This window comes from Halichoerus grypus, chromosome 14 (assembly GCF_964656455.1).
Source record: "Halichoerus grypus chromosome 14, mHalGry1.hap1.1, whole genome shotgun sequence".
In the NCBI taxonomy this organism is placed as follows: domain Eukaryota; kingdom Metazoa; phylum Chordata; class Mammalia; order Carnivora; family Phocidae; genus Halichoerus; species Halichoerus grypus.
In genome coordinates this window covers 58,912,383-58,924,467 of record NC_135725.1, presented here as the reverse complement: position 1 = coordinate 58,924,467, position 12,085 = coordinate 58,912,383, and the positions used below count along the sequence as shown (strand labels likewise).

At 58.0% G+C, this 12,085-nt stretch overlaps 1 protein-coding gene across 2 annotated transcripts in view; it reads left to right on the top strand.

Moving 5' to 3' along the window:
* TLN1 (talin 1) overlaps positions 1-11,381 on the top strand; it is a 31,730-nt gene extending 20,349 nt beyond the window's left edge. For both annotated transcript variants that reach the window (XM_036081213.2, XM_078061440.1), the window contains exons 34-57: positions 991-1,134; positions 1,566-1,727; positions 1,963-2,103; positions 2,197-2,378; positions 2,553-2,685; positions 2,893-2,994; positions 3,083-3,253; positions 3,347-3,496; positions 3,606-3,707; positions 3,784-3,903; positions 4,648-4,794; positions 4,967-5,133; positions 5,260-5,443; positions 5,538-5,663; positions 5,762-5,878; positions 8,341-8,526; positions 8,660-8,767; positions 9,283-9,388; positions 9,585-9,709; positions 9,809-9,934; positions 10,063-10,125; positions 10,243-10,425; positions 10,565-10,693; positions 10,819-11,381. In XM_036081213.2, the coding sequence (XP_035937106.1) occupies positions 991-1,134; positions 1,566-1,727; positions 1,963-2,103; positions 2,197-2,378; positions 2,553-2,685; positions 2,893-2,994; positions 3,083-3,253; positions 3,347-3,496; positions 3,606-3,707; positions 3,784-3,903; positions 4,648-4,794; positions 4,967-5,133; positions 5,260-5,443; positions 5,538-5,663; positions 5,762-5,878; positions 8,341-8,526; positions 8,660-8,767; positions 9,283-9,388; positions 9,585-9,709; positions 9,809-9,934; positions 10,063-10,125; positions 10,243-10,425; positions 10,565-10,693; positions 10,819-10,944 (3,300 nt within the window). In that variant the 3' untranslated portion in view covers positions 10,945-11,381. The remainder of the gene's footprint in view (positions 1-990; positions 1,135-1,565; positions 1,728-1,962; positions 2,104-2,196; positions 2,379-2,552; positions 2,686-2,892; positions 2,995-3,082; positions 3,254-3,346; positions 3,497-3,605; positions 3,708-3,783; positions 3,904-4,647; positions 4,795-4,966; positions 5,134-5,259; positions 5,444-5,537; positions 5,664-5,761; positions 5,879-8,340; positions 8,527-8,659; positions 8,768-9,282; positions 9,389-9,584; positions 9,710-9,808; positions 9,935-10,062; positions 10,126-10,242; positions 10,426-10,564; positions 10,694-10,818) is intronic.
* Positions 11,382-12,085: the final 704 nt, after the last annotated feature.

Genomic DNA, 12,085 nt, shown 5'->3' with positions numbered 1-12,085 from the left:
TTCTGGTCGCTGTCACCCCTGAGCCCCTGGCACCTTGGGTTAGGATGACACTGTCCAATCAGTGGCCCTTTTCCAGCCCTGGCTTTCTTGGTATATGCTGACTGGCATATGCAAGTTCTTTTTCACATAACTATCACTTTATTAAAATAGTACCAGTGACTACAGTTCCAGTTAATTGAGTCACCACTTTGCCTTTTTATGCAGTTACGAAGATTAAAACAACCTGTTCGCTGTGAGAGTATTTTGCTTTAGTACATGAACCCTTAAGGCAGGCTGGCTTGAGAGTTCATCTCAGACTGTTTCCCTGAAAGCCTACTAGCCTGCTCCCTCAGTCTCCCCTACCTCCCTTTGCCCTGTTCTGTTGGGTGGCCTATTCTAGATGGTATGACTTATTTCTGGAAAAGCAGGGAGAGGAACAAGTAGAGCGACCATGTGTTGAAGTATAAATCAAACCTTCTGCTGGTCATCTAATCATAAAAAATCGTTGGCAACCGTTACACCCATCCCTTCCCTCTCTCCAAATCTCTGAAGCTTGGAGGTGTTGTAAATATCAGTGGTCGTAACAACCTGCAGAGTTTTCGGACTCTTGCATAGGGGCTTTGCATGCGTGCACGTGTGTGTGCGTGCCGGGGCGGTTTTCAAACCTTTTTTGACTTCTACTTAGAGTAAGCAGTACTTTTTACCTTACAATCCCCCAGATACACATCTACACAGAAGTTTGATGAAACCCTTACCATGTGGTTATCCTTTTATTTTTTATTATTTATTTTTTTTACCTTTTCAACCTTCTGAAATGTTCAAACACATTTAACAGGAGAGGTTTTTTCTTTTTTTATAGTGCTACTATCATTTGTTAATATACCTCTGCTCACATAGGACCCTGGCTACTAAACTTAGCCCTACTCCCCTTTGTCGCCACTGTCACTAGTCGGTCCCCCCTGAGAGATGGTCTTTCTTCCTCACCCCACCCCCACCCCTCTCTCTCCCCAGGCTGCATATCTGGTGGGGGTCTCTGATCCCAACAGCCAAGCTGGGCAGCAAGGACTGGTGGAGCCCACGCAGTTCGCCCGTGCAAACCAGGCAATTCAGATGGCCTGTCAGAGTTTGGGGGAGCCTGGCTGTACGCAGGCCCAGGTAACTTAAGGGAGCAGGTGCTATGGGCAAGTCTGGGAAACGGTGCCCGGCCAAGATGGACTGGCCCAGGAGGGAGATGTGGGAGATGTGCGGGCATATCGCTGACCTTCCACACACGGCTTCTCTGGGGGTAACTGTCTTCTCCTGCCATGTTTCTTGTCACTCTTAGTTACTGCTAAGTTCAGAACTTCTCTGTAGACAGTTTGAGTTCACTCTCCTACTTACCCTACTACAGTTTCTCCATCAGGGTGGCCGTCTTCCATCTCCCCCTTCCCACACCCTGTTCATCTTTGGGTATCTCTGTCTCCCAAATCTTCACTTTCCAGTGACTCCGTCTTTCCTAACGAGACTTGCAGAGGTCTTGCTCTCCTTCCCCCGTCGCGCAGGGCCCCTGCCCTCATCGTGGCTCTCCCGCACGTCTGTCTCCGCAGGTGCTCTCTGCGGCCACCATCGTGGCCAAGCACACCTCCGCGCTGTGTAACAGCTGCCGCCTGGCCTCCGCTCGCACGGCCAATCCCACCGCCAAGCGCCAGTTCGTACAGTCGGCCAAGGAGGTGGCCAACAGCACAGCCAATCTTGTCAAAACTATCAAGGTTGTCAGCGTTTGAGATTGCCAGCCTCCCTCTGACCGTCCAGTCTGCTCTCCCCCGGTCCCTGCATCAGTCCCTGGGGCCTTCTACCGCAGCCCGTCTGCCTGAGCCCAGGCCCTTCCGTGTCTGTACCGGTCACCAGCAGCCCCTCCCCACCCCCTTAGCCCGGGAGAGGACGCCTGCGCTCCGCCTCCCTTGCCTGCAGTCAGTCCTGAGCTTCTGTCCCTCCCCCTTGCAGGCACTTGACGGAGCTTTCACAGAAGAGAACCGTGCCCAGTGCCGAGCAGCAACGGCCCCTCTGCTGGAGGCCGTGGACAATCTGAGTGCCTTTGCATCCAACCCCGAGTTCGCCAGCATTCCTGCCCAGATCAGCCCTGAGGTGAGGCGATGTGAAGGGAAAACCAATGGGCCGGCTGCCCCCTCATGCTTGCAGGAGTCTTGAGACTCACCTCCCTGCCTCCTCTCTCCCCAGGGCCGGGCTGCAATGGAGCCCATTGTGGTCTCTGCCAAGACAATGTTGGAGAGCGCCGGGGGCCTCATCCAGACAGCCCGGGCCCTAGCGGTCAATCCCCGGGACCCCCCGCGCTGGTCGGTGCTCGCTGGCCACTCCCGGACTGTCTCAGACTCCATCAAGAAGCTCATTACAAGCATGAGGTGTTGCAGGGGCAGAGAACCAGTGTGGCTAGGGAACACAGAGCAGAACAGGGGGAGGGTAGTGCAATTAGGTGGGATAGGCTGTTGTCCAAGATTTGGGGGGTATGGGGAAAGATAGACTAGCCTTGTTTTAAAGGGCGGTTCGTGGTTTTGGAGCCTATGATGTGTCTACAGGGACAAGGCTCCAGGGCAGCTGGAGTGCGAGGCGGCCATTGCAGCTCTGAACAGCTGTCTGCGGGACCTCGACCAGGCTTCCCTCGCTGCTGTCAGCCAACAGCTTGCTCCCCGGGAGGGAATCTCTCAAGAGGTAAGGGGGAAATGGGTTATACGGAAGGTTGCATCTGGGGAGAGAGATGGCAGACTCGAGGAAGATGGGGGATCCAGGAGTGTGCCTCATGGAGACGTCAAGGGTACAGGAGGAACGTGCCCAGGGGAGTGAGCGAGTTCAGTATGGAAGGAGGTAGCAGGCCCTGTTCCAGGTCACAGTCAGGGCTCAAGTTCGCTTCTTTCCCAGGCCTTGCACACTCAGATGCTCACTGCAGTGCAGGAGATCTCCCACCTTATCGAGCCACTGGCCAGCGCTGCAAGGGCTGAAGCCTCCCAGCTGGGACACAAGGTACCCGGAGAGACAAGTGGGGAGTCCCGGGGCAGGGCAAGCGAGGGTTCCAGGCCCAGCTGACCTCCGCTCAAACCCCTCACCTCAGGTGTCCCAGATGGCCCAATACTTTGAGCCACTCACCCTGGCTGCGGTGGGTGCTGCCTCCAAGACCCTGAGCCACCCGCAGCAGATGGCGCTCCTGGACCAGACCAAAACCTTGGCAGAGTCTGCCCTGCAGTTGCTGTACACAGCCAAGGAGGCTGGCGGGAACCCCAAGGTACTGAAAGTGGGAGGGAGGGGCTGCTACCAGGAAGAGGTCAGAGAAGCAGAACACCAGAGCCCCCCTCCGCTCACTCGCTCTGCCCCCCAGCAAGCAGCTCACACCCAGGAGGCCCTGGAGGAGGCTGTGCAGATGATGACAGAGGCCGTAGAGGACCTGACGACAACCCTCAACGAGGCAGCCAGTGCTGCTGGGGTTGTTGGCGGCATGGTGGACTCCATCACCCAGGCCATCAACCAGGTTAGAGTCCTTGGGTGCCTGTGGTCAGAGGCTCCCCTGGGCCAGGGTCCCTGAGCTCAGTGTCAGAGACCCTGATAGTCTTTCTCCTTTCCCCATCCGCCCCCCTCAGCTAGATGAAGGACCAATGGGTGAACCAGAAGGTTCTTTTGTGGATTATCAGACGACTATGGTGCGGACAGCCAAGGCCATTGCTGTCACCGTTCAAGAGATGGTGAGTTTGGGAGAGTGTAAGAAGGCCACCCCCAGGGAGCTTAGCGTGGGCATAACTTTACTTCTGTCGTCCCCAGGTAACCAAGTCAAACACCAGCCCTGAGGAGCTAGGCCCTCTTGCTAACCAGCTGACCAGTGACTACGGCCGCCTGGCCTCCCAGGCCAAGCCTGCAGCTGTGGCTGCTGAGAACGAAGAGGTAAACATGGGGGCAGCTGCCGTGAAGGCCTTCCCCGCCGCCCCTCACAGAAAATCGCAGTAGCGTGCCCTCGTCCCCATCGTGTGAGCCTCTGGGGCCGTCCCACCCTTACTCTGTCTAGCCTTCTTTAGAAGGGGAACACCCCCTCAGGGCCATTCCACTGAAGAGTGATCAGGGCTCGTGTAGGGACAGGATCAAAGTCATGGGGATAGAGGAGACAGCCGACAATCTAGAGATTTCCTGGTCTGCCGACACCCCTCTGGGACTGTGGCTGCTTCTCTGCTATCCTACAGGTCTGTAATCTCTTCTTAGTTCTTCCTTGTTGCAGACCCAAGTTCTTCCTTCCCTAAGCTCCTGGCTTTCCAAGAAAGCAAGTAATTGGATCTTACCATCACACACCTAATCCCCAGCCCCAAACCCCTCCTTAACCACATCCCGGCCAAATTGTAATCCGTGGCCCTCTGATTCAAATACCCCAGCATAAAGTGCTTCTCCCCCACCTCCTCACTGGGCTTAACATAATCCTCACCAGTTGGTGCCTACATGCTATTATTTTCCATGTGTAGGAGGTGACCTCCTGCCTGAAGGACGTGAAACAGGAAATCTGCGTGCTGGGCACTTTTTCTCACCACCCCTTTAGTCTACGATGCGTGTTCTGTTAGGTCCTTCGTGACTCCTCCAAGCACAATGGAGGTCCCCGAGTGCCATTTGTAAAGGCCATGTCCCTTTCCCATCCGCTCGCAGATAGGTGCCCACATCAAGCACCGCGTGCAGGAGCTGGGGCACGGCTGTGCCGCTCTGGTCACCAAGGCGGGCGCCCTGCAGTGCAGCCCCAGCGACGCCTACACCAAGAAGGAGCTCATAGAGTGTGCCCGGAGAGTCTCCGAGAAGGTGACTGCGCCCATCGCCGTGGACTGGGGCACTGGCTCCCCGACCCCGCGGCGGCCCTTCCCGTCATCTTCCTGCCTTCCCAGCCCTCTCCTCCGTCCCTTCTCCCGGCCACCGGTGACCGCCCCCTTCCACGAGGCACCGGCCGGATCCCCACGTGCCTTCCCTCCCCCAGGTGTCGCACGTGCTGGCCGCGCTGCAGGCGGGGAATCGTGGCACCCAGGCCTGCATCACGGCCGCCAGCGCCGTGTCCGGCATCATCGCTGACCTCGACACCACCATCATGTTCGCCACGGCCGGCACTCTCAATCGCGAGGGGGCCGAGACCTTCGCTGACCACCGGTGAGGAGGGAATGGGCCTCCTGGAGGCGGGCCGGGGGGGGTGGCGGGAGAGGCTGCAGGGGCTGCAGGGGCTGCAGGGGCTGGGGCAGGCCTGTGAAGGGCTCACTAAGCCGGGCCCTCCCTCAGGGAGGGCATTCTGAAGACCGCAAAGGTGCTGGTGGAAGACACCAAGGTCCTGGTGCAGAACGCGGCCGGGAGCCAGGAGAAGCTAGCCCAGGCTGCCCAGTCCTCCGTGGCCACCATCACCCGCCTCGCTGACGTCGTCAAGCTGGGTGCAGCCAGCCTGGGAGCCGAGGACCCTGAGACACAGGTAGCCGCCCGACGCCCCTACTTCTGGCCAGAAGCACTCACCGCCTGTTGGCCCTGTCTCTCCCACGGACCAGAGCTTGCGCTCCCTCACACAGGTGGTGCTGATCAACGCAGTGAAAGATGTGGCCAAAGCCCTGGGAGACCTCATCAGTGCCACGAAGGCCGCGGCTGGCAAAGTCGGGGACGACCCTGCTGTGTGGCAGCTCAAGAACTCTGCCAAGGTTGGAGGGGAACGAGCACAGCATCAGCAGAGGGGCGGGTCGCTGCACGTCCTCCTGTTCCTTAACGTGACCCCCCGCAACTCCTCTGATGCCCCCAGGTGATGGTGACCAATGTGACATCGTTGCTTAAGACCGTGAAAGCTGTGGAAGATGAGGCCACCAAAGGCACACGGGCCCTGGAGGCAACCACAGAACACATACGGCAGGAGCTGGCGGTGAGCGGGAGCCGGGGGCCCCGGGGACGTGGGTCCGAGAGGGGTCGTGACAGACTGTGAATCTCCTCCTTCTCCTCGCTCACTGCCACATGCGTCAGTGAGCCGTGCTGGGGTCTTTCCCCTCCTCGCCTACTTCCGAGTTAGCGTTGGACACCTGCCTTCTCCCCCCTCCCGCTCCCCGCCGCCGCCAGTGGCCGCCTCTTGGCTTTCATCTTCTTCAGACATTTCGAAATCATTTGACTTTGTGAACAAGCCTGTCTGGAAGTCTTTCTTCCTGGGCCCTCGTGACAGCGGCTTCTGTCTTTGCTTCTCGAGCGCCTCTCCCGTGGTGTCGGCGAGCCCCCGTGGGCCTAGGAGACGCGGAGGCCGGCCCAAACTGGTGCAAATCGCCTGCTTTCTCGGTCCTCTTCTTTGGCACGTTTAACCGCTTCCCCGGCCGTTCTCTAGCAAGTTGACTTCAGTTCTGAGTTTAGTTATTCTCAGCTGCCTGTTTGACTAACCGCTGAGATGCCAGGCCTCCCAGCTTCTGGCCAACAAGCCACTTCCTCTTACGACAGGAGCCGCCTCAGTCACCTGTGACTTCCCGGTCTTGGTCCCCAGTCCGGGCCATTGCTCCACCTCCCAGCCGCCCTCCCCTTCTCTGCTCCTCTCAGCCCTCCTCTCCTGCCCCGCTGTGGGCACCCGGGTTGGGGTCCTCGTCCGCTCTCCTTCCACTCTGCTGCGCGGGTGGTCTGCCTGGGACCCTCCTCTCCTCCGACTGCTGCCATTCTCATCTCCTTCTCATCTTGCTCATTTCTGAATTCCCTGATATGGTCCTCGGCGATGCCCAAACTGAAACTCTTTAACTTTCTGCCTCCCAAACCTGAGCATTCCCTGGTCCTTCCCATCTCAGTCAGTGGCACCTTTTAATAACTCAGATCCTAAAGGCAGGAATGCAGCTGTAACGTCCGTCTTTCTCTCGTTCCCCACACCCAAGCGCGTTGCCAAGATGTGTCAGCGCTCCCTCCCAGCGGATCGCCTTTTCTCTTTTCCCCATCCCCACCACCTCCACCTCGTCCACACCGTCACCAGGCCCACAGTGTATTTATGCCGTGGCCTCCATCTGCTCTGCCCCCTCACTCACCCCTCCGATGCGCTCTCTGTACACGGGAGCCAGAAAATGTAAACGAGGTTATGTCACTTCACTGCTTAAAACCCTTTAGGGAGTGTCCTGGCGTCTGTGGTAAAATCCACACTCCTTAACCGTCACCTTCCAAGCCCCGCGGCCCCTGCCAACCTCCCTCCTTCAGGCTGCAGCTTAAATGTCCTCTTCTCAGAGGCGCCTGGCTGGCTCAGTCGGTGGAGCATGCAACGCTTGATCTCGGGGCCGTGAGTTCGAGCCCCACTTTGGGTGTAGAGATTACTTTAAAAAATAAAATAAAATCTTAAAAAAAAAAAAAAGTCCTCTCCTCAGAGAGGCTTCCCCAGCCACCTACCTGAGAAAGGACCTCATTTTTATTTCTCAGCATGGCACCCTCTTTATTTCCTTCACAGCCCAGTTCAGTCTTTAGTTTTTCTGCTTGTTTACTTATTGTCTGTGTCCAAAACGATAGTGTAAACTCCATGAGAACAAAGGCCTTGTCTCCTTTATTCCTCACTGCACTCCTAGCACCTCACACAGAATCTACCACCTGCTGATTTTTTTTTTTTTTTTAAAGATTTTATTCATCTATTTGACAGAGAGATACAGCGAGAGAGGGAACACAAGCAGGGGGAGTGGGAGAGGGAGAAGCAGGCTTCCCACGGAGCAGGGAGCCCGATGCGGGGCTCGATCCCAGGACCCTGGGATCATGACCTGAGCCGAAGGCAGACGCTTAACGACTGAGCCACCCAGGCGCCCCCACCTGCTGATTTTTAATAATTTGCTGGATAAACACATCAAAAAAAATTTTTTTTTACTTACTATGCAAAATTCTAAGTACCTTGGTCTGATACTCAAGGCCCCAACAACCTTTTTTCCACCATCCCTATAATTCTAGAACATTGCTTGATACTCTCTCACTTGACATCCTGGTTATTCATGGCCCACTGGGTACCTAAAACACCCTCCTGTTATCTAGGTCTCTTAAGACCCAGCCCCTTGACCCACCTCTGCCACTCACCCCTTCAAGGCTTCTCTATAGTTTAGGAATGAAAACCCAGCTCAAAGGTAATTCAAACAAATAAACTCTCAAATTTCAAACAATATAAATTTCAAACAAACAAACTCTCCCCAATCACTTCGGTCAGAAATGACCAGCAAGCAGCCTTATGTTAGCTGTGATACGTGAACTCCTCCAAGGATCTGATCTACACTAAGTACTCAGGGAATGGCTGTTCTCGAGCCCGTGGATCAATGGACCAGTTTATACAAGTGGAGTGCTACATTAGACAAGTAAGTCTCACTCACTGTACAATCTTCCTTCTTGTTCGACCCCCAACAGGTCTTCTGTTCCCCAGAGCCACCTGCCAAGACCTCCACCCCAGAAGATTTTATTCGCATGACCAAGGGTATCACCATGGCAACAGCCAAGGCTGTTGCCGCTGGCAACTCCTGTCGCCAGGAGGACGTCATCGCCACGGCTAATCTGAGCCGTCGCGCTATCGCAGACATGCTTCGGGCTTGCAAGGTAGAAACCCTGGTAGCGAGGCGAAGTCTGAGGCGGTGTGGCAGCTTTAGGGCAGAACGTGGGAGCGGAGAAAGTGCAGGGGCTCTGGGGGCCTGGAGCTCTGTGGGACCCTAACGCTAACTCCACGGGACAGGAAGCAGCTTACCACCCAGAAGTGGCCCCTGATGTGCGGCTTCGGGCCCTGCACTACGGCCGGGAGTGTGCCAACGGCTACCTGGAGCTGCTGGACCACGTGCTGCTGGTAAGGAAGGCGGCCGCTGTCTGCTCCTCGTACCAGCCTCCCTGCGTACGGTCCTCTCCCCATGTGCTCCACACCCAGCTCTCCAGTCGGCTGTTCACATCTCCTCCCCGCCCCACCTTCTATTTCCCAAATCTGTTCTCATGCCCAAGCCTCCCTTCCACTGGGGCCCCATCATTCTGAGCATCTTTGGTTTTCCCGCTCACCTCTTCCTCTTCATTTCTCTTATCTCCTCTCTTCCCACCTGACTGCCCCCTTCTCTACCTTCGTCGTCTCTTCTTTCTCCTCATTTCATCATTCTCCTTGCTCCCTGTCAGCCGGTGAGTGACACACAGCCCCACTGTCTTCCCCATGTGTGCGGTGCGGGGCCGGGAGCACACCTGCGCAGGCGGCATGCGGTTTGCGGGCTGCGGCGTGGAGCGGTCCCGGCAGGGGGCAGGGGGCACGGCTGGCCTGTCTCGTAGCTCCGGCAGAAGCTAAGATCTGATGCTTCCTGCTCCCTGGCCTCTCTTCCCCAGACCCTGCAGAAGCCAAGCCCAGAACTGAAGCAGCAGCTGACGGGACACTCAAAGCGTGTGGCTGGTTCGGTCACCGAGCTCATCCAGGCTGCTGAGGCCATGAAGGGTGAGGGGTGACCAGGGGCAGGGAGGGAAGGGCAGCCTGTTTCATGGGGGGGGGATCTCTGCCCCTTGGTTGGGCTTGCTCAGAGCTGGCCCTGCCCGCAGTCCCCACAGGTGCCGGGGGCGCTAACCATGCTGCCCAGTGCTCCTGACCTCCCTGCTCTGCCTTAGCCCTTGCCTTCCTCCCTTCGCCCCACCAGGAACAGAATGGGTGGACCCAGAGGACCCCACAGTCATCGCTGAGAACGAGCTCCTGGGGGCTGCGGCCGCCATTGAGGCTGCAGCCAAAAAGCTGGAGCAGCTGAAGCCTCGGGCCAAACCCAAGGTCAGTCCTCCCCCGTCCCTCTTCCCGCCCCTCCTACTGGCAGAACGCCCCCACCTTCACTTTGCGTCTCTCTCTGCAACCTTTGTCTGTTCCTTGTAGGAGGCGGATGAGTCCCTAAACTTTGAGGAGCAGATCCTGGAAGCTGCCAAGTCCATCGCGGCGGCCACCAGCGCCCTGGTAAAGGCAGCGTCAGCGGCCCAGAGGGAACTGGTGGCCCAGGGGAAGGTACGTACTCGGACGCGCATGAGAACGGGCACAGCAGCCGCTTTGCTGCCCGTCCTCCAGTTGATGGGGGGCTTTTACACGCCCACGGAGGGCACAGGTGTGAGCAGGCCCTCCTCTTTCCTCCCCAGGTGGGCGCCATTCCAGCCAATGCACTGGATGATGGGCAGTGGTCCCAGGGCCTCATTTCTGCTGTGAGTACACAGCGCCCACTAGGTCCCTCGGCTAGGGAGGCTTGAGAAGGCCGGCGGGGGGCGGGGGGGGAGGACCAGGGCAAGAGGCATATTCTAACCTAACCCTCCCCACTTCAGGCCCGGATGGTGGCTGCAGCCACCAACAACTTGTGTGAAGCCGCCAATGCCGCCGTGCAAGGCCACGCCAGCCAGGAGAAGCTCATCTCATCAGCCAAGCAGGTGGCCGCCTCCACAGCCCAGCTCCTTGTGGCCTGCAAGGTCAAGGCTGACCAGGACTCTGAGGCGATGAAACGACTTCAGGTGAGGAACCCTGGCCATCCGACGGCCCCTTGGGCTGTGCCGCTTTAAACCGCTACCCCCCAGCCGCGCGTCCCCGTGAGGGCGTAGAGCGACTCTCGCCGCTGAGTCTCCGGCCTCCCGCTGCCTTCCCTCTGCCCAGGCCGCCGGCAACGCGGTGAAGCGAGCCTCCGACAACCTGGTGAAGGCGGCCCAGAAGGCCGCCGCCTTTGAAGACCAGGAGAACGAAACAGTGGTGGTGAAGGAGAAGATGGTCGGGGGCATCGCCCAGGTGAGCGTCGCCCCAGACACCGCCGGACACGGCCAGCAGGGCGCTCACGCCGCCGGCGCTGGCCCCGGGCCGCCCCGCGCCTGGTGCGCCCTCGCTGAACTGAGCCCCTGGTCTCCACCCCGCAGATCATCGCCGCCCAGGAAGAGATGCTTCGGAAGGAGCGAGAGCTGGAAGAGGCGCGGAAGAAGCTGGCCCAGATCCGGCAACAGCAGTACAAGTTCCTGCCTTCAGAGCTTCGGGATGAGCACTAGGGCAGCCGCCGCTATTTAATGCAGACCCGGCCCAGAGACTGTGCGGGCCACTACCAAAGCCTCCTGGGGCTCGGCCCGCCCCGCCCCGCCCCAGCACTCCCCAGAGTGCCTGCCCAACCCCGGGCCTGGGCCTGCCCGGTCCCGCTGCACATGCCCCCGTGCCCTCCCTGCCTCCAAGTGCCTTCGTGCCCTAGGGCCCCCTAAGTGCCTGCCCCTCCCTAGCGTATTCACGCTCCAAGAGTAGTAGTAACGCTGCTGCGCCTCGGCCTGAACCTGCCGGGGCTCCCGCCCGCTCCACCCTGCCAGTCCCCACAGCCTTGGCTCTACTCCTCCTTTTCTGATACTGTCTCTACCCCCACCCCCAGCTACCTGTGGGGGCCACGGGGTTGTCAGCCCCAAACAGGTCATGCTCCCAATAAAGGTCATTCTGCCTGCGACCCCCGCCTGGCTTTGTGAGGAGATGGGAGATTCCCCTCCGGGAAAGAGAATGTGGAGGAAAGAATGCAATTCAGTTCTATCACCAACTTCCCCTGGCTCAGAAATGGAGTGGGGGCACATTGTGGCATTCTGCCCCCTGCGGCCCCTTCCTCCTCCTTGCACCCAGATCCCCAAAGTCACCATAGTTAGGAAGCTGAGAAGTCCTGTTGTCCCCAGCTCACTGGCCAGCAGTGCCCACGCCTCACCAAGTGTCATTCTTCTGCTGGGACAGCAGCTGCCACTGTTCTTTGTGGCTACCGAGGCCACTCTGTGCTTCATCACTGCTCAGAGTATTTGAACAAACGCAGTTCCTGGCCAAATTCAAAGTTTGCAAAAGCAGTTTTGCTGAAAAGAATAAGCCTATAAGTTACAAGTGTCTGAGCCTCAGAGACCTATGACCACAGATCTGGTGGAGGCTGTTAACAAGCAGAGAGTCCAACCTGAGGCCGCATCGGGTGGGTTCTCCTGCTGACAGGGCACTTGTAGGCCCTCCAAGGCCTTGTGGTTACTCCTGCCTAGAATAGCACTAGAAGAAAAAGAATTGAAAAAGCTTGACCCTGAGGTAAGACTTCATCAGGGGGCACAGCTCCCCTCATGGCCAGGCGGGTCCCGGTAGCACCGTTCCAGTTGCCCAGTTGCCCTGCTAATCTGGAGGTTACGTGGA